The 21,350-nt window shown below is 38.7% G+C and overlaps 1 protein-coding gene across 3 annotated transcripts in view; it reads left to right on the top strand.

The window, feature by feature from the left end:
* Positions 1–21,350, top strand: part of LOC143734954 (uncharacterized) — a 375,259-nt gene that overhangs the window by 299,159 nt on the left and 54,750 nt on the right. Inside the window, exons 1-3 of one of the 3 annotated variants that reach the window (XM_077225252.1) lie at positions 8,245–8,405; positions 8,492–8,625; positions 14,172–14,483. In XM_077225252.1, the coding sequence (XP_077081367.1) occupies positions 8,580–8,625; positions 14,172–14,483 (358 nt within the window). In that variant the 5' untranslated portion in view covers positions 8,245–8,405; positions 8,492–8,579. Of the gene's footprint in view, positions 1–8,244; positions 8,406–8,426; positions 8,626–14,171; positions 14,484–21,350 lie in introns of those variants that run through there. The other 2 variants (XM_077225251.1, XM_077225250.1) reach the window with 2 other exon arrangements.

Here is a 21,350-nt window from a genome sequence, read left to right as displayed (position 1 = left end):
TTAAATTGAGAATTATCTTGCTACCTAACCTTGCTAACTAACCTTGGTAACTAAGGTCCACTTAACTAGCCTCAGTGGGTAAGTAGCAGGTAAGTAGCCGGTAATTCAATGTATGAAGACGTGACATGAGCTATGAAAGAACAAAACACGTTAATAAATGAAGGTTGTAAAATCAACAAGCTAGACGTCAGCTAGCAACTTACATTTATCCATGCAGGTCAGCAGCAAACCGTTCTCTATCTCCGTTGCTTCTAGCCACGGTGGTTAAAAATGGTACGGTCCACAATAGGGGTGTCTGAAATCGCTTTACATTAAAATGTTCCTACAGTGAAAATAGGAGTTGACTTATAGCCTATTGTAACTCTAATTATATTTTTTCACAATATCAGAAAAATTATCTGACCCCCCCAAAACTGATATCTCTGTCCCTTTGGGAGGTACTGGGTCTTCATTGGGGGGTATAGTACCCCCCAGTACCCCCTGTAATTCGAACTATGGCGGACGCTCCAAGGGACTGGCCGCATCAAAACAGAGCCTATCCAGATGGATAGTCGATGCCATAGCGCTGGCTTACACTTCTAAGGGCCTGCAGTGTCCTTTGGGTGTCAGGGCGCACTCCACGAGAGGCGTGGCCTCTTCGTGGGCGTGGTCTAGTGGGATTTCCTTGCATGATATCTGTATGGCGGCAGGCTGGGCCTCGCCGTCTACATTTATAAGGTTCTATAACCTAGAAGTTCCCGCCTTACAGGCCAAGCTGCTGTCGGTCTAGAATTCAGTACTATCTGTCCCGCTGCGCCGGCGCAAAATGCTGAGTTTTGATTGAGTATCACTCACTGATCGATGGAACACCTCCATGGGTGTTGAATAGCCCGTATTTTTGCCCAGTTCAGGCTGAACGCGTTCACCCTGTCTGCGGGATATACTGTTGACATAACTAGCTCCTATGGGATGCTATTACGTGGGGAATGATGCTGGTAGCCTCTCTTCTCCGACTCTCTGTGAGTCTACGGTGATTATGCACTATATGAGCCCCGGGCTACTGCCCTTGGGACTTTGGTGTCGGATCCCAGTACACACGGCGTCTTACATTGTGTTCCCCATAGCGTAAGATATTACGCAGTACGAGAGATACTCTCGTAAGAGAACGTACTCGGTTACTAACGTAACCTCGGTTCTCTCTAGAGAGGGAACGAGTACTGCGTATCTTGCCGTGCATACAACAGCGCTGGTTCGCTTCAGCGTTGAAAACCAGTTTGTATCAGCCTGTCGAGCGTATTTATAGGCCAAGGCCACGCCTATTCTGGCGGGACGCGACGAAATGGGCGCGAAGTACCCCCATTGGATGTCACGTCACGCAGGGCCTCTCTCGATAGGCTTGCTGCTGTGGCCGCAGGGCAGCCAATAGGCGCGCGAGCCGTCTTGCCTATGTCTGCACGCTCCCGCACAGCGTTTTACATTAATCAAAATTAAAGGATAATTTTTGGCTTCAATATCTCGTGGAAAAGAGGTTTTCCCCATAGCGTAAGATATTACGCAGTACTCGTTCCCTCTCTAGAGAGAACCGAGGTTACGTTAGTAACCGAGTACGTTTTCTGTTCCATGTGTCGCAAGTTTGTAATATTGAAATCTGTTTGTAATTTTTATGGTGTCAATTGGCCACAGTCTTTGCATTTTTTTCATTTTAAAACAAACTCCTTTGTGACATTTTAGAAATATACCATTACCCCTATGCAGGCTCCTCTTAATTTTTATTTGGATCGAGCACTTGACAAGTTTATTGACCCTTTTCACAGTCTGTTATGACGCGTTTTAACAATCATCAGTATCGTAAATTCTGCTAATTTTAAATATACAGTGTAAGTTATGTATAAGGCCATATTTTCAATTCCTACAGGCAGCTATCTCAAAAATTGCTTAAAGGGTTAGTTCACCCAAAAATGAAAATTAAGTCATTAATGTCATAAAGTCATTAGTCATGAACTAACCCTTTAACAAACTTAGTTAAATAATATTAAAGGGTAACTAAACCCCTGGTCAAAGCCTGACTCCACCCACTGGCAATATTTGAAAAATGCTGGAAAAGTGGGCAGAGCCCAGCGGAGATAGAGGCGACGAACCGAGGGCGGAGCTGAGCGGGGAGGCGTGCACCTGAGACCCGCAGTGACAGCTGCTGTCAAACTAGCTAAAATGGAGTGACGCAAGTAGCTTTGCAACAGAGCGGTCATTTGAAGTCGAGAACTTTTCTCCCCCACCTTCACCTGAAGTGGAGGAGGGTGAATTGTCTGTGGACACCAGCTCAAACTGCGGTCTTAACTCCCGCATCGGGTTTGGCATCCGATTATTCTTATATTCAGTCATTTTGAGGTAATTTTTTCCAGGATTATGATTACTATTACGTTCATTATATTTTGCTGCTATGTGAAAAAAATAATCAGCAAATCGCGCCGGCACGTTTGTCGACACCAGAGGATTAACTTTAGCCTAATAAGAAGGAACATAAATTGTGATTAAAAATATATGCTCACTCACATCATGACGCCGCTGCGGTGGTGGAGTTCATGCAGGAAGAGCAGCGTTTGGCAGCGCGAGCTGTGTGGAGAAGCCCATTTCCAAATGCAGGTTGCACACTGGAGCGATAGGCGAGATTAATTACCTAGGCTACACAAAATAATCTAAATAACTATATAAATGCTATGCTAACTAGATGCTAATATATACAGTATCTATCCTGGTCGTTTTCAATACTCGTAATTCCAACTCCTGACTACACTAGTTTGACGGAACCAGATGCTTTTATACCAGGGGCTGCCAAGGGCGTGACAGAGTGACGTCAGAGAGTATTCTACGTCAGAGAGTACCCCTACTGCGGGAGCTTTCTGTTTAACCTGAAGAGGGCAGCACTCAGACGTTTTTACACCATATATTTGAAAATTAAAACACTTTATAGCCAAATGTCAAAAAATGTTCTCGAATCAATGAACAGCATTTATGAAGCTCCATTCTTACAGATAATTAACTAAAAAAAGTTGTTTTAGTGTTTAGTTACCCTTTAAATCAGCAATGATCTATCACACTGGTTCTCTCTCTTGCTCAAATTGTATATCAATTTGTATTTTTGGCTTGGTGCAGTTTTAGGCGCGGGTTTCTATGGTAAGCGACTCCTCTGACGTTGCAGAGCCGTTGAAAGAGACAACCTTTAAGGGAAAAGATATGTGGGAAAAGAAAATAAATCCTGTTCTCGATCGATGCTAAATAGTATAATATTTGTATATGATATTTGTGATTTTTATCTAATAGGCTAAAGGGACTGATCAGATGACCCTTCAATTTATTCGGCTCCGTATGTAGAGGGATAAGGCTCGATCGAGTCTGTCCCAAAACATATGTGACTTGCGCCAAGGGCCCTATAGGGGCCAACCCAGAACAGTAACAACTAGCAACTGCCTAGCAACTGCCTAGCAACGCCCTAGCAACCACCCATACTAACCCAGCAACTGCCTATAAAAACCCTAGCAACCACCCAGAATACCTTAGCAACTGCCTAGAAACCACCCAGAATACCTTAGTAAATGCCTAGCAACACCATAGCAACCACCCAGAACACCCTAGCAACCAACTAGCAACACCATAGCAACCATCCAGAACCCCCTAGCAACACCATAGCAACCACCTGAACAACATAAATAAGCCATATCTCAGCACCAGAACATTGTACACGTATAGGTGTTGTAACATGTGAGGGGCACATTGTAACATGACATAACAGCTTTAACAGCATTATTTTTTTAATAATGAAAAATATATATAGGCTATATATTTTTTATTTGAAAACAAGACAGCAGTTTCATTATATTTATTTATAGAATAATTTATAGAATATAACTATAATTTATAGTTTCAAATTAATTTTGGAAAGTGGAATTTGATGTTCTGTGCTTATGTTGTTCCAAACCCTTAAGACTTTCATTCATCTTCAGAACACACACATGGAGATCTTTGAATGAAATCTGAGATTTCTGAAATATCTTAATTTGTGAGCAAGTACAGCATCACAGTGCTTTTATACTACTCTCACCACACTTTAATACAACACTGTCTTCTTATCTCCCTGCAGTATCTCCAGAGACCCTCTCAGGATTCAGTCCAGTCCGATGAGCCGGAAGCTGAAGTGGATGATATTTATTTTTTTCTCTCCAAATTGTCATTTCTTGTTTTAGCTTTGTTTCATGTTCATTATTTTGAAGTTTAATCTGTTTGTCATGTGCCCCCTTGCTCCCCTTGTCCCCAGATCGAGCTTTTTCTGTGGTCTGGCCTCGTTTGTGGAACAATTTGCCGTTAGAAATTAGGATAGCCCCTTCCGTGATCACTTTTAAGTCGCTTCTAAAAACGTACTTGTTTTCCATGGCCTATATTTAAGGTTGGTTGTACTATTTTCCATTGAGTCTGATACTGTTTTTGCCATTCCTGTTTCTTTTCATTTTGTATTTGAGTCTGATACTGTTTTTGCTATTCCATATGTTTAGGTATTATTTTGTTTTAATTTCTGCTGTTCTGTAAAGCACTTTGGCCAGCCAGTTGCTGTTGTGCTATATAAATTAAATGAACTTGTGAATGTCATTGGTTGTTTTTGGTCGGCGACACTGTGATAGCCCAGTTCATTCATTAGGATCCAAACAGAGATGAAGTTAGAAGCGACCAAAGACCTCCAAGTTTTCCCTATTTAAATACAGTTACACGAGTAGTTACACGACCAAGTATGGTGACACAAAATAAAACGTGTCGCTTTTCTAAGCGAGTAAAATGGATAACTATAATGTATGGCGGAATAGCACTGAGAGCACTTCGGCTCGGGGCAGTAATATCATCACTCCTGAATGATCCTGGCGCCACGTTTTATTTTGTGTCACCATACTTGGTCATGTAACTACTCGTGTAACTGTATTTAAATAGGGAAAACGTGGAGGTGGAGATGAGAGAGGTATGTATCAACTCGTCTTAGTTAAGGGAATAACATAGTTTAATATGAAAAAACGGTGGAGTGTTCCTTTTAATCCTTGTCCCTGTGTTCCCATTGTCTCTTGTCTAGCTTTGTTCCCTGTACCATTGTTGGTGATTCTATGTTTAGTCCAAGTTTATGTTCATGTTAACTTCTTAGAAGACGCCGAGCTGAAGTCAAAAGTCCGTACACCCCCCCAACCCCCCGCCCGCCGTTGGACAAGTCGCCTCGCTCAAATCAAAAGTCTGTCTCCGTCTCTCTCTCATCCAACCCCCCCCCCCCAAAATGTTGTACTACATCCCTGATAACGGGAGAATTGAACGTTCTAATAACGTTTTGAATAACGTTCTTATAACCAAGAAATAACGTTAATACAACGTTTATATAACGGGAGAATTGAACGTTCTAATAACGTTTTGAATAACGTTCTTATAACCAAGAAATAACGTTAATACAACGTTTACATAACGGGAGAATTGAACGTTCTAATAACGTTTTGAATAACGTTCTTATAACCAAGAAATAACGTTAATATATTACAACGTCTAAAAAACTGGACGTTTTGAACGTTCCTAGAACATTCAGAAATAACGTTTTTATAACTTAATGGGAACGTTATGGAAACGTTCTTATAACCTACAATTATTAGCTGGGTATCAGGTGTGCATGTGTATCTGCAAGTCTTCTCTGCTCACAGGTGCGTCCAATATTACTCATGAGCCAGCGGTATAGAGCGATTGGCAGATCCACTGAATAAAAGCCAACAGGCAGCCCTCTCTGGGGCTCTCCTTTACCGCGACAGACGCCCCGAAACGCGAAAAGCCCGACTGTCTCCGCTGTGAACCTTTGGATGTACGACTCAATGGATGCAGGCTCCACACAATACATCTTGCCAGGAATCCTTGCGAAAGGCCAATCAGACAAGGAGATTTCGCTCATGCACAATTGGCTGAGAAGAAAATATTTAAGTGTAAGTTTCATTACGGTTTTTATGACCTAGGTGTACATTTTACCAGTTATTACCTACAGTTTATACAAACATTATGGTCATCGACAAGTGGTTGATGTCTCAAACATAGGCTAATAATAGCGCGCTGAATAATACGATCGCATTATGATTCATTAAATAAATCGAACCGTCAGGGCTTTACTGAGTCATATGTAAACGTAGTGTGAATATTTAAATCGGTATTCATCTGAAACTCACGCACATTTTCATTATGTGTTAAAATTGTACTCTTAGTTTAAATGGAACATTATGTATTATTATGTACAACACATCATTTAAATAAGCATGTATTGTCTAATGCCCAGGTGGCATACACAATTTTAAAATATAGAGCTGTAAAAGCAGGCTGTGTAGCTGACATGGAGTTAAGGGAAAAGATATGTGGGAAAAGAAAATAAATCCTGTTCTCGATCGTTGCTAAATAGTATAATATTTGTATATGATATTTGTGATTTTTATCTAATAGGCTAAAGGGACTGATCAGATGACACTTCAATTTATTCGGCTCCGTATGTAGAGGGATAAGGCTCGATCGAGTCTGTCCCAAAACATATGTGACTTGCGCCAAGGGCCCTATAGGGGCCAACCCAGAACAGTAACAACTAGCAACTGCCTAGCAACGCCCTAGCAACCACCCATACTACCCCAGCAACTGCCTATCAAAACCCTAGCAACCACCCAGAATACCTTAGCAACTGCCTAGAAACCACCCAGAATACCTTAGTAAATGCCTAGCAACACCATAGCAGCCACCCAGTACACCCTAGCAACCAACTAGCAACACCATAGCAACCATCCAGAACCCCCTAGCAACACCATAGCAACCACCTGAACAACATAAATAAGCCATATCTCAGCACCAGAACATTGTACACGTATAGGTGTTGTAACATGTGAGGGGCACATTGTAACATGACATAAAGGCTTTAACAGCATTATTTTTTTAATAATGAAAAATATATATAGGCTATATATTTTTTATTTGAAAACAAACAACTATACAACATAGTACAAAAGGTAATAATAATAAATCATTTCTGACCATCGAGTCCCAGTCTTTATTCATGTTTTCTCAATAAAAGTAAATAAATAAAAGTATAGAATAGAATAGCATAGTTCTAATAGGGGCCCATTGTAACGCAGTGTGACAACATGCGAGTGTTTTCTGCTGGTTAGATCAGCATTAAAATAGCTCTCTCAACTGTTAAATAACCGTTTTAAGATTAAAAGAATATCTGATTTGTATAATTTTAAATAAAAACAAAACAACATAGATGCAAAATTAACTTAAGTAAAAAAATGACATTTGCTATGGTTAAATAAATATTCAGTGATATCTCGCAAAGATTTCTACATTTTGGCACAGGTTTTTCTCTATACAGTGTTGATATGGCAAACTAGTAAATACACCAAGTTTCGTCATGCTTTCATGTGTGGAAAGTTTTAATGCCATGCATTAGTTTGTGCCCCACTCACCCCTACAACGAAAGTCTGTCTTGTTATCTGTTAAAGACCTAAACAAAAACAAAACTTAAATCAAACAACAATAAACAACTACAAACAGCAGCAATTACAGCAAAATATATTATACTCAATAGCCTCATTTTAAGGCTAATAATACTATTAAGTATGAGTATGATAGAAGTAATGTAATAACTGAAGAGATAGTAGCCTATATATAGCATAAATTGTAAAATTATATAGTCAGTCAAATAAAAATAGTAAATAGTCAGTTGTGAATGGTACAATAGTATAAAAGTAGGCTATAAGTGGTGTAATAGGCAGAAGAGGAAATTATGAAAAAAATGGCAGAATGCCTTCCTTAAGTTTTGTGTTGTCCTGGTTCCACCGGCTAAAATGTGGAAAATATATAAATGAGCCACGAATACATGTCAAGCAATCCAAACACATGCAGATAGGAGTCGGTTTAGCTCTATCTGAAATTCTGTCCTGTCAGTCCTCTGATCACTAGGCCTACATTGACCTGAAGACTCACTTTACATTATATAAACTACAATATAAGCTCAGACTTCATAAGAATCATGTGAAATTTCTATTTATCTAGCCTATTTTAAGTCTCATTTAATAACTAAACACCGTGAAAGGTAAGAATCTGGTTTAAATCCCACGACGGTTTGTAAAACCTCAAACTATGCAGGCAGCTTTTCTTAGTCCACTTGGCGGCGCCGTGACGTACGAACCAACGGCCAATGAGGCGTTTATGTATTTAGTTTGAGCATTTCGGTTTTTTGGCAGGTGACGCTGTGCTCAGGTATCTGGTTCAAAACGGAAGATTCTGCCATTTAAGATACAAGACTGCGCGTTTGCGGTTATTGAAAGCAACAACCAATAAAGACATGGCTCTTTAAGGATACTATAAATTACCAAGTTAATACTCCGGTAAATATTTAAGTGTAAATGTTTCTAAGTCGGGTTTTGTCTCTGTTCGTCGTCTCATATAATAATATCTCTGTTTCGGGGTGCAGTTCAGAAGCGGAGCGCTGAAGAACACTCCGAGAACGAGGACATTAACAGCTCTACACATCATCAACAACCACTCAACTCTACATCAATATGAAGAGCGCACTTACACTCATTATTTTGCTGTTATTCTTGACTGGTAAGTGTTTGCGTGTGTGTGTTTTTAGCATCAATTAGTTCCACTTTCGGTTTAGCTCTTCCAAATCCTAAAATTCGTGTTTTCGTTTAACATTTTAATCAAAACTTGTATTATTACCAGTTACCAGAGTTTCTAGTGTTCATGCGAATAATGCTAGGGGAGAGCGTGGCACAACCTAACACTTTTTGACTTTCTTAGTTTGTGTAAATCCACTTCAGAGTATGAATAATTTTTCTAATTTTTTTCTGGATTTACCCCAAATGAGTGGAAGTGAAATGTAACAACATGCCCCATATAGTTGTGGTACATTGTAACATGAAGACAGCTTAAAATGTTTTCTGATCTGATAAAAAAAAAAATATATATATATTCAAGACAGACTAAAATATTTTGTCAATAAAATACAATTCCTGAGTAACGTTTTTGATAATAATAACTTATAATAAAGAAATAAAGTAATTTTACAATATAGTAATTTTTTGACAAGTTTGACAACAAACACACTGCAAAACACTGCTGTAGCCTACAGCAAAGTTCAAAGCATAATTGTTTTATAATAATAATTATAAAAACACATTGACTCCGTCTTTATTCATGTTTTCTCAATATAATTAATAAAAGTATAGAATAGAATAGCATAGTTCTAATAGGGGCTCATTGTAACGCCGTGTGACAACGTGTGACAACATACCCCGCCTGGACAACTGTACGGAGCCCCTAAAGGCATGTGGTGGTGGAAAAAAAATTAGGATGTGAGAATTTTTTTTCAAAACTTTTGCATTCCCCCGAGAAACTTTGCCTTCCCTTGCAAAACTTTTGCATTCCCACGCAAAACTTTTGCGTTCCCTCGCAAATATATTTGCGTTCCCACACAAAACCTGTTGTGAGCTCGGATTGACACTTCCTGTTTAATGTACCGCTGGCAGCGCTTCAGAGCTCCATACGTTAATGGAGCATTTCATAGTGTTTGAACTTGGAATCAAATATAACGAAATGCGGTCAGTGCTTAACTCAAGGAGTTCAGTAAAGTTGGCAATATATTCAAATGGGCCATTCAAACTTCCCGGATCTGCTCCTGACAGCAGATTCTGGGTCTTCTTAGCGCTAATTTATGATTAAACTTTTGTAAGCTCCATATTAACTGAACACATCAGACACACTTTTGGCAGAGATCTAACATCCATTCAGCCTGGTGCACTCTGATGATTGACAGGCAGGCATGCTATACAGTGCAGTAGCCTACAGTACTCCTGTTTTCACCTGGTATTAAGATGAGTTTAAGTCAATCGCATCACAAGGGAGTCACGTACTCATTTACACCTGAAGCCTGTTGCCATATTTAAACCGTACCATAGTACTGAGACAGCTCTCAGTCACAAATGATTTGCTCTTATGATCCGATTGTGGTTGTATCTCTCTATTAGTGTTACTCGATCTTAGTGCTGCATTTGACATTATCGACCACAACATTCTTTTAAATAGACTTGTTCTAGTTCCTCCAGAGAGGGGCTATCAAGAGCACTGCGCGCTTGCTCTCCCTGATCTTATCGGTGACCTTGAGGTAGCATCGTGACCGGAGGGAATGCATACAGTGGGCGCCTTGGCCACGGGCTCATGTTCTGGTTCTGGGCCAGCGCGTCCCTGTCCTTGGAGAAAAATGCTTGGCAATGAGCGTTGGTTTCTGTGGCAAAGAGGTCGACCTCTGACTCGCCGAAGATGCTCCATATCAGCTGAACCGTTTGCGGATGAAGAGAACATTCCCCCGGGGGGACATTGACTCTGGACAGCATATTCGCACCCTGCTTCAGAATGCCTGGCACGTGTGTCGCTCTCAGCGAGCATAGGTGTTGCTGAGCCCATAGCAAGAGGTGTTCGGCCATGGTGAGCAGGTTGCTCGACCTGAACCCACCTTGGCGATTTATATAGGAAACCACTGACATGTTGTCCGACCGGACCAAGACATGGTGACCTGTTATGTATGGGAGGAAAGCTTTTAGGAGGAGCCAGGATCTGTGAGTTATTAACTGCACCTCCGATTGGGCTATAACCAGCCAACCGTCGAGGTAATTCAACATTCACACTCCCCATTGTCTCAGGGGGGTGAGGGCTGCGTCCATGCACTTCGTAAATGTAAGGGGTGCTAGAGATAGACCGAATGGTAGGACTGTGTACTGATAAGCCTGCCCCTCGAAGGCGAATATAAAGAATGGTCTATAATGGGGTGTTATCTGAATGTGAAAAAAGGCATATTTCCACTGAGATAAAACAATCCCCTGGGCGAATCTGCGCGAGGATTTGTTTGGTTGTCAGCATTCTGAACGGGCACGTCATAAACGCTTTGTTCAGGTGATTGAGATCTAGGATGGAGGATCAAATAAACAGTTGAAAATAAAAAAGTGCAGTTCAAATGTTACTCCCGCTCATATTGGGACAGCATTCATCGCGCCGTGGTGACGCAATCGTCCTTCAAATGCGGCCTTCGAAGGGTGCCGCCTTTGAAATGGGACATCCTTCGTCACGCCGCTGTGACTCAATCGGCCTTCAAATACGGCCTTCGGAGAATGCAGCGTTCACATTGGGACACAGCTACAGTGAGCTCTGTCTCTCCTTTTCCTGATTTGCGTCAGTTTTGATCTCAACCTTCTTTTATTTGCTGTACAGCTGTCAATCAACTCGCGTGATTCAACGTGACAATAATCCTGCCCTTCGGCATTGCGCTGTCCTGTACACTTCCTCGTCCTGTGCTCCGTGAAAATCAAAGCTAAATAAACATTTCTACATGTAAAACAAAAAGGTAATAAACGCACTATTACAGTGATATTTGGTTTGTTTGTGATTTTCGTGCGATTTTGGGTATTTCCACATGAATAAAGAATGTTTAAAGTATACATGCTAAGCAGGTGTAGCAATTAGCTGCATATAAAATGCTAAATATAACATATTTCAACATCATTATATGACTAAAATCCACATTAGATCAAGATGTTAATACAAATACTCGAGGGTGGTTTAAAGTGAGTTTTGAGTAAAAGTGTAATATCAATCTTTTAAGTTGTGATATGTACTTGATGCTAATTGTAGCTCTAATTGTAATTGCTAATTGTACCTGCTGCACCAGCTTCCATAATCTAAATTGTTAAAAGTATTCACACAAGGTCCCAAGAATGTTTTTTGTTCTAGAAAGACTTCAGATTATAGGTGGATTATTAATGTTTAGTGGAATGAAAGTGGTATGGATGCCCAAGCCATAATGCCAGAATAAAGGCCATAATGGCTGAATTAAAATAAAAGAACAATAAAAGAACAATGAAGATTGTCGATTGACAACAATAAAGCATGAATGGACCAGTTCTCCACGCCAGACATTATCTGGGCAATCAAATATTTGATTAGCATCTTTTTAAACTTCTCTAAAAAAAGATCCCCTTATATGATCAAAAAAATAAAGTGTTTGCTTTTGCAACATAAGTGTGACATTTTGTATTGTCTGCATTTTTTGGGATTTTGTAGAGTTTAGAATAAAGGAACCATTTTGAGGAGTATTTTACAATAACTTCGAAAATGGCTCAGTCAATCATAATCAAGGACCGAAACTATCAGTTTTACATCTGTTAACATTTTATATATAACTTATATTTTATTTATTTTTAAACCCTGTAGTTGTTTTATGCTGTATTTGACCAAACAAACAAAAAACATGATGGGTTGGGGGCATCATAAAGGAATTATGCTTAGGACACCAAAATGGCTAGCAGCGGTACTGACCATATGTAAAGTTATTGTCTTTCAAAAGTAAGAGTTGACTCTGAGTCAATGAAATGTATCGTTTTTCAAACGAGTCATAAGCCGTTTCGTTGCGACGTCAAGACAAAACATTAGCATATTGCCCGCCCACTTATTGCGCGTGCAAACACCAGGGAAAACTTGAACCTCAAACCGGCAGCTGATTCCTGTGGACACTGGACAGCATCATGTAGAGAATACGCTGTGCTCTACAATGTGAAGGTAAAGCCAGTTTTTCTCACTGCCTAAGGAAGAGCATGTGAAGAATCAGTGGTTAAAAATTCATATTTAACATGATACCACAGCAGTATAATCCTAAACTTGCTGTGTGCTGTGTTCCCTTTATTTATTTTACTGACTACTGCTTCTCAAATCTCAGAGTCCAATGCAGGATTCGCAAAACGTTTGCTCTTGAAAGATGGAGCTCAAAATACTCCGTTTTGAGTTTTATATTTAGTTGGTCTACTGCTAACTGGCTAACTCACATTATTACTGTATAACTGAAATACTTCTGCTAATCAGTTGTGGCCCACTATTACCTATAATTGTGTCTATTAATGCAGATTGTCTGTCGTTCTCACTACTTTGAGGAAAGATTAAGCATGGAGCAAGATTTGTTTTACCAACGTTTATGTTATATCACTGTCATTCACGCTAGAGCTTGACTAATGTATGCACGGTTAATGATACAGTTTCCATATGTTCACTGCAATAATTAGAAAAAAACTTGGTAAATAAGTACAAGTAAAAATATAGCTGCAAGCAGGCATGACGGGCCCAAGCCGGTGGCACCGCCTCCCCGGTGCCTTTAGGGTTACTGTGCACGACAGGCAATATGAAGTTAAACCCGGTAAATTTAAAAGAACCATATCAAAGTTGTCAGAATATGCCACATCTACTGCATCATGCTGAGATCCATGAAATCATTTTAATTTGGATGGATTAATGTCATGGAATGTCATAGGTCACTTTGAAATTAGTGTGAAGTTATCTTTTGCAGCTCAATTATTAATTATCAAATTTTGCATATCAAATTAAATACAAATTAGCCTACAGTATTTATCTCAAGTTTTTTAAATATTTTTATTAATCCAGTTATTAAACTAATTATATAAAACTATGTTGTCAGTGCACTACAAATTTGTTAAACAAACTTATTGAAATTGAGTGTCTACGGCGAGGAGCGAGCAGAACAGAGTGGAATGAATTGGAATCCATAGGAATAAATTGAAAATGCTTTCTCTGCTTTGCTTCGACTGCTTTTCTTTAAAACACTGTTCTCAAGGATACATCCAACCCTGTTTAAAAATAATCCTATACTATGCATATTGAGTTTCATGCGATTTGAAGCATGTTAAGAGCCTCAAAAGTATACAAAAATAATATTAAAGTTTAATGCATTGCCATGGCAACAGTATTTAAGATATCAACAGATACTGATACAACAGATATCAACTTTATACAGATAAAGTCCTGCAAATTCATCTGAAGAGTCGTTTGAGAATCATGAGAATCACTGAAAATGTTGTGATGAGCAAATGTATATTATTAGAAAATAAAACAGTTTTTTGACCTTTGATACATGTAAACCTGTGGTAGGAGTTTCCAAAACAACATTAGGAAACTTTAAAATAGCATAATAGGGGCACTTTAAAGTAGACTCCAATTGAATGTGGACTGCAGGCTGCAGCAACTATGAGATTTATTAGGCAAGACTGAATGATCTTAAGTTTCATCTCTGACTATTTCTGTTTGTTTTTCAGGTGTGTTTGGTGATGATGTGGAGTCAGTATTTGTGATGGAGGGAGATTCAGTCACTCTAAACGTTGATACAATAATACAGAGCAATGAAATGATTGAATGGAAGTTCAGAGATGTTTCCATTGCTAGAATCAATAGAGGGTCCAGTAAGACCGCAGTAACGGTTCAAAATGAAGGAGCATTCAAAGACAGACTGCAGCTGGACAATCAGACTGGAGTTCTCAAAATCATGAAGATCAGAATCACAGACTCTGGACCCTTTACACTTGACATCAGCAGGACTGAAAGATCTTCATCAAAGACATTCAAACTCAGTAAGTTTTTTTTCTTAATAATTGTATTACATATATTTATCATTATAATTGACCCTTCGCTAAGCCACGCCCGAAAACCGCCACTGGCCAATCGTGTCTTAGCAACCGTAAATAGGCGCGGGAGGTCTGGCAAGCTTTCGAGCGAGGGAAACATGCCGAAGCGTTGTGCGTATGGATTGTGCTAATCTGATACCCGGTATCCTAAAAGTTTGGACGCGGGAGTGGAATTTTTTCCTTCCCGAAAATCAAAAAGCCAAGGGGAGAAATAATGTGCGTGGATCAGCAGTGTGGGAGAACCCATTCACAACTACATGTCCACAGGATTAACAAAAACACATATTGCTTGGAAGTTGGAAATAATTACGGTTCTTTGTTCATAATGCACGTTTTAACGCAAAATAAGACGTTTAAAGACAAGAGGGAGGCTCACTGACATACTTTAAAATATATTTCAGCATTTTGTTAATCGACGGCCTACTACCCCTGACTGAGCAACTTTAATCCCAATCCGATCGTGGCTCTCCCGGTGTTAGTGTTATTCCACAAGATTTATGGATAAACTGTTTGATTTATAATTATTAGATTAGTTTCACATTTCACTTACCCTGCTGTGCACAAACACAGCTGTTCCTCAATTTGTGTGTTTCCCATGTGAATGGTCAGCGTATGAGGCGCTGCTGCTGCGACTATAGGCTTTAGCTTCAATTTTTATTAAATTATTCTCTAATCGGTTGCATATTATGTTGTGGATATATCCCTCGAATGCACACTGCAGTCCCTTTTGTCTTGCTCTCTCAGATATTTTACATTTTCGCCAAAAATTACTAATTATCTCATTGGGAATGTCTGACACCGGTGCATACACACTGTAATAGATGTGCCAGATGCGAAAGCTTGACAGGCGTAGCAACAGTAACTAAGGAGGGCGGGGCTTAGCGAAGGGTCAATTCTCTGAAAATTGTTAAAAATTGACAATTTTACTGTCAATTTGCCATTTATTGTTTATTAAGCATTCCATTTCAAAAGGAAAACTGTTAGGAAAAACAAAAGATTACAGATTATTTAAATTATGTGGTAATTTAATTACATTTGTTCAGTCACTAGTTGAAAGGGAAAGATTGTGTATTTTCAGTCATCTTTATTCAGATGGATTTACATTGTGTCTGCCTCAGATGCAGTCAACTCAATCTGTGTCTGTGAAGGTGTGGGCCCAAAACAGACTTATGGCCAATAGAAACTGATGGGTGTGAGTGAAAAAGAAACAACATTGCTAGGAGTAGATTGCAGTGTACTTCAAACTCCTGTGGGAGGTCCTAACAGTTTTCCTTTGTATGTAGCCCTTTTGTCTTCATGTTTTCATGTGTAAAGTTCTGTCACCCAGACAGAGCTTTGGGTTAAGGTTATTGAAGGACGAAATGCTAACATTGCTTCCTGAAGAACTGCTACACTACAAACCTTCAATAGATTCTTCTCCCCACACAAACTCTGGTCAAACTTACTTTTAAGAATTAGAGAAATCTAAAATTTTGGCGATCCCAAACGACCGCTTGGCCAAATACAGCCAAATCTAGAAAAATGCTGCTTTAAAACAGACTTACACCAATGTGCCTCTGGGTTTCACAGCAAGATAGACTTGTTACTATTTTAGTGCAGTTACTTAACTATTACCGTTCTGGTAACACGTTATATTAGGTGCCTTCTACATACTTGCATTTAAAAAAAAATGTTAGCCAATGTTATTCTGTTGATGTTATATTTCAAAACATAACGTATATTGTGCTGCTGCTGTCAAGGTGTATAATGGGTAAGATTAGGGTTTAAGGCTGGCTCATTGTGTAAGGGAAGGGTCAATGATAGATGTAGTTACATAGATATTTTTAAATATAAGTACTATGTAAAACCATTTATGCATTTTATCAAATTATTAATTTAAATGTTAGTACATAGTTTAACACATTTAATATAATGTGGGACCAATATTCTTTATTAACTAAATGCAATTGCCACAACAGCCATACATCATATTGCACACAAGCAGACAGGAAAAAACTCAGATCACAAACTACAGTGCTAAACCAAAAATAATGCTAAGTGTAAGATAAGCTGACATATAACTGACAAATAACTTCTATCACCACGTGATGTAAAATACAATAACAGTAGAAATAGAAGTATTTTATTCATGTTGTGGAACGTCACTGGTTTATCGGATACCAAATTGTTATCCACAATTTCCCAACCTTCACCAAAAGTGATCAAGTAAATGCACAAAATAGGTCACATAAAGGATTGCTATTTGAGATGCTTTCTGTGTTTCAAGCATGTTTGGAGGGCAGAAATATCACTTCGACTCAAAGTCAAAGCGAAAAAGTGTACAAATCTGTGCATTAACCAACTAACACGTCTACTAAAGCTCTGCTCTATAAGATCTGTATATAGTCATTATATAAATTGTATCATCATTTTAATCAATGTTTCATCAACAATTAATAAATAAGAAGTAAATATAGTAGACAATATAATCAGGACATGAAGGCGCCGGCGCATGACCTGGAGCATCTCATAAATGAACCAAAACTCAGCGTATAAGCTACTTGTCTGAGCTGAGAAGTATATCTATATAAAAGTTGAAATGTCTACTTTTAAACAAAACAATTAAAAACTAAAAGAAATTGGCTAGGCTACTCTCTGCTTATGTAGGCTAATTCATGTGAAGTGTGCATTTCTCTCTATAGGCGCGTTCACTACTGTGAAGATGATGAGTCTGCATCGTCAACTTTATCTTTGCCGCCACTGACATAGAAAACACTAGTTTATTAATAAACAATTCAAATGTTTCATGCATAATCATTACTTTTGCCGTTCTTTGTGGCAAGCTTTATTTCAGGTGTGGCGTGATATCTCTGCGCCCTCTGAAGCAGTGCTTCGCCTGTGCTTCACCCCAATATAGTCCCAAATCAATATCTGCCTATAATCGCCTAGTCTTAATCTGCATTGCTATTTGTACGCGTTGTGAATAAGCAGGCCACAAGAAGTAAAAATGCATTTGCCCACCTATCTAAATGTAGGGGAGACGGTGAATAACCCCAATTTCAAAAAACAGTGGAGTGTTCCTTTTAAATATAAAAAATTAAAAGTCCCCAACTAAGCAAGCCAAAAGCCGATGGCGACAAAGGAAGTCGCAACACATAGAAGTCTGTAATGTGTTATGTGTATGCTAAGCCAAACAGATGTGTTTTTAGTATAGCTTTGAACTGACAGACTGTGTCTGCTTCCTGGACAATGTAAGGAAGACTGTTCCAAAGTTTTGGTGCTAAATAGGAAAAGGATCTACCGCCAGCAGTCGATTTTGATATTCTAGGTATTATCAACTGGCCAGAATTTTGAGATCACAATAGACGTGAAGGACTATAATGCGTTATGAGCTCGCTCAAGTACTGCGGAGCTAAACCATTAAGTGCTTTGTAAGTAATCAGCCATATTTTAAAATGTATACAATGTTTAATAGGCAGCCAATGTATTGTTGACAGAACCGGGCTAATATGGTCATATTTCCTGGTTCTGGTAAGAACTCTAACGGCTGCGTTTTGGACCTGCTGTAGTTTATTTATTAAACATGCAGGGCAACCACCAAGAGCATTACAATAATCTAGCCTTGATGTCATGAACACATTAACTAATTGTTCTGCATTTTTAATTGAGATCATATCACGTAATTTAGATATGTTTTTAAAATAAAAAAAATGCGGTTTTACAGATACTAGACACGTGACTTTCCTTGTGAAATATCTTTCATTGCTCTTTGATAGCAATGAAAGATTGCTATCAAAGAGCACACCCAGGTTCCTAACCGACAACGAAGTCTTGACAAAGCAACCATCAAGTGTTAGACAGAATTCTAGGTTATTACGTGAGGAAGTTTTTGTCCAATTTTTTTCAGAATTAAGTAGTTATTCGACTCGGCGCAGTAATATCATCACTCGTGAAAAATCCTCTCCCTCAATAGAACCAACGGGACCGGGGGAGAGGATTTTTCACGGGAGATGATATTACTGTGCCGAGTCGAAGTGCTCCCAAGCACTTGCTATGGTATTCCGCCATACAATATAGTTATCCATTTCACACGCTTAGAAAAGCGCAACGTTTTATTTTGTGTCATCGTTCTTGGTCGAGTTAAACTACTCTAGTCACTGTATTTAAATAGGGAAAACATGGAGGTGTTTGGTCGCTTCTCTGCTTGGATCCTATTGAATGAACTGGGCTAAGCTAAGTACTAACAAAGTTTCGCCACAAGACAGAACGATTTAGTGCACGCACTGAGAAGAGAGAGGTATGTATCAACTCGTCTTAGTTAAGGGAATAACATAGTTTAATATGAAAAACCGGTGGAGTATCCCTTTAACAGTAAGTGCTTTTGAAGTAAGGGATTGAATATTCAGCAACCCGAGCTTTATCATTTGTTAATTTGTATTATATCTGTGTATTATTTGTTCAACAACAATAACATTTTTACCCTTAGATGGGTTTGGAAGTTTTTTGTATTTCCAGGGTTCTCAAGTTTTATCAAAAGCTTGGAGTGAGATCACATGCGGTTAGGGGAGGAGCCTTAACGGAGCCCCGGCCCCGCCCATCCCCGCCCCCCAATTTCACCCATTGTTCATAATTAACCAGCACAAATTGAAATTATAACAATTGGTAAATCTGATAAATGACAGAGCATCACATCAAATATACTCTTTAATGTTATATTTAAAAATTACAAATATACAAAAATTACAAAAATATAAAAATTGCTCCAAACAGTTTGGAAAAACAAATCTTTTTGCATTTTCCCTGACACCTTTGAGAAATACAAATACAATGACAATGATAAATGTATGATTTGACAGGATATAAAATATTACCCAGAGCACTCTGCTTTAATACATGTAACCTTAATGTAACTAGAAAGGACTATTAATACAGTATAATATATAATTTAAAATAAAAGGAAGAAATACATCTTCATTCCTTCCCATACCCACTAACATTTCCCTCAGTTTCAGATAGCTCAGGTAAGCTAGCCAAACTGCAACCAGGCCAGAAGCTTTGGCTCAAAGTAGTTGTAGAGTTTGTGACTGCATCAATAATAATGTATACGATGGGCTATATATAAAATGTTCTAGCCTAAAAATGATAGACAAGCTTTCTTCCAACTTACCTTCTCCATCACGACGTGTGTTTGCGCGATTTCGCGGTGGCCGAGAATGTTCCCTCAACTTCTGTGTTTTCGCGCATCTATGTTGCCTAGTAACGAACGCAATCTGGCCGAGATACGGACGTGCTGGCCGCAGGAAACTTCACTTTGTGTGCCAGCGCCTCGTATACAACGTTATATATTAAGCTTGCAGGACAACTTGGTTGGCATTGCCTTTCAGCGTGAGATATACACGGTGTGGCACAGTGACGTGAGACAGCTAGCAGACGGTCGGATTAGCCAGTTTTTCTGCTTCCTGACCTGAGCCCCAGATTGTCATGTTTGAGCACAGTCTACTAACCATCTCACCACTATTTCAAACAGGAAGGGGTCCTGAGCAAATTACAGTGCCTGACATCGTACTTGTGAGTTCACACACCTCTTTAACATTGATTTTAGTGATAAATCATGTGCTGACAGAGAAGGCTGTGATATACATGTTACATGAAGTGCAAGTGACATTAAGAGGAGATGATGACATGACTGTGTTTGTTTGACTGATACTCGCCACAGTTGTTTGATGGATTTGTAAAAGGCGCAAGCAAAATAAATAATTAATAAAGAGCACACTGATGGCACGCTAACAGGCTAGCGAATTACTAGCGTGTTGTGCTAGTAACGATTTAGATTGAAGCTAGCTATGTACGATTAATATGCAATGTTGAGTAAGTTATATTTAGCAGTATAAACAACAGGAAATTAAATAGTGATTCAAAACAGAAAGATCTATACCAAGCTTACACACGCAAACCAACTCAGCAGCAACAAAAGGCAGACAGGAGCAATCAAGCCTCGTACAGAACCCGGTTTTGTTCATTAAATGTTCTGATCTTTGCTTTTTATGTTTTATTTATTATACTTAAAATAAATTAGCTTTTTATGTTTTATTTATTATACTTAAATTAAATTTGTATATTCGTTTATTTCCTTTTTTTTTTAGTCACAAATGTATGACTTTTGGAAGTGCAATTTGATTACCATATTCAGTTTTAATAAAGTTGAATTAACGTAACCTTCTGTCATGTTTAGGCTACTCTTCAAAGTGTACAGTTGCAGGTGTTGATTATATTTAGGCTAACTTACTGATAGCCCCATTAAATAATAATAAAGATAAACAATATTTAAAAAGTATATAATTATCTAACATCTGACTGATAGAAATGAACCTCAAAACATAAAATGCTAAATGGGGGATATCTATAGGTCTATATAGCATTAAAAAACAATTGTCAGAACATCGTCTCTCGGTTGCTGAATGTCGCGCAATAACGTTGCTACAGCCCTTTAACGTTTTACAATTCTACGTTGTTACAATGTTGCGAGTACGTAGACAACGACGTTGCCAAAGCAGAAATGCAATGTGCCACAGACGTTGCCGTTGGGTTAGTGCCGTTCTCGACAATATCTTTGTAGAAGTTGTGATTTAACACTTACTAGCACGAAGAACAAACATATGCAGACATGGCATTGACATTTAAGATTAAACTCTCTTTGACACAAAAACATAACCTGTGTTTGAATTTTGTTTTTAATGGTGATACAAGCAAGAATGCAATGTTTCCCGAATATCCACACGATTTCAAATGTGACATTGATTTTATAAAACAGTATTGTCAGTAGGCTATTATTAC

This window comes from Siphateles boraxobius, unplaced genomic scaffold, assembly GCF_051911475.1.
Source record: "Siphateles boraxobius isolate OS27281-9 unplaced genomic scaffold, OSU_SipBor_1 13, whole genome shotgun sequence".
In the NCBI taxonomy this organism is placed as follows: Eukaryota; Metazoa; Chordata; class Actinopteri; order Cypriniformes; family Leuciscidae; genus Siphateles; species Siphateles boraxobius.
This window is presented reverse-complemented; position numbering and strand designations above follow the sequence as displayed.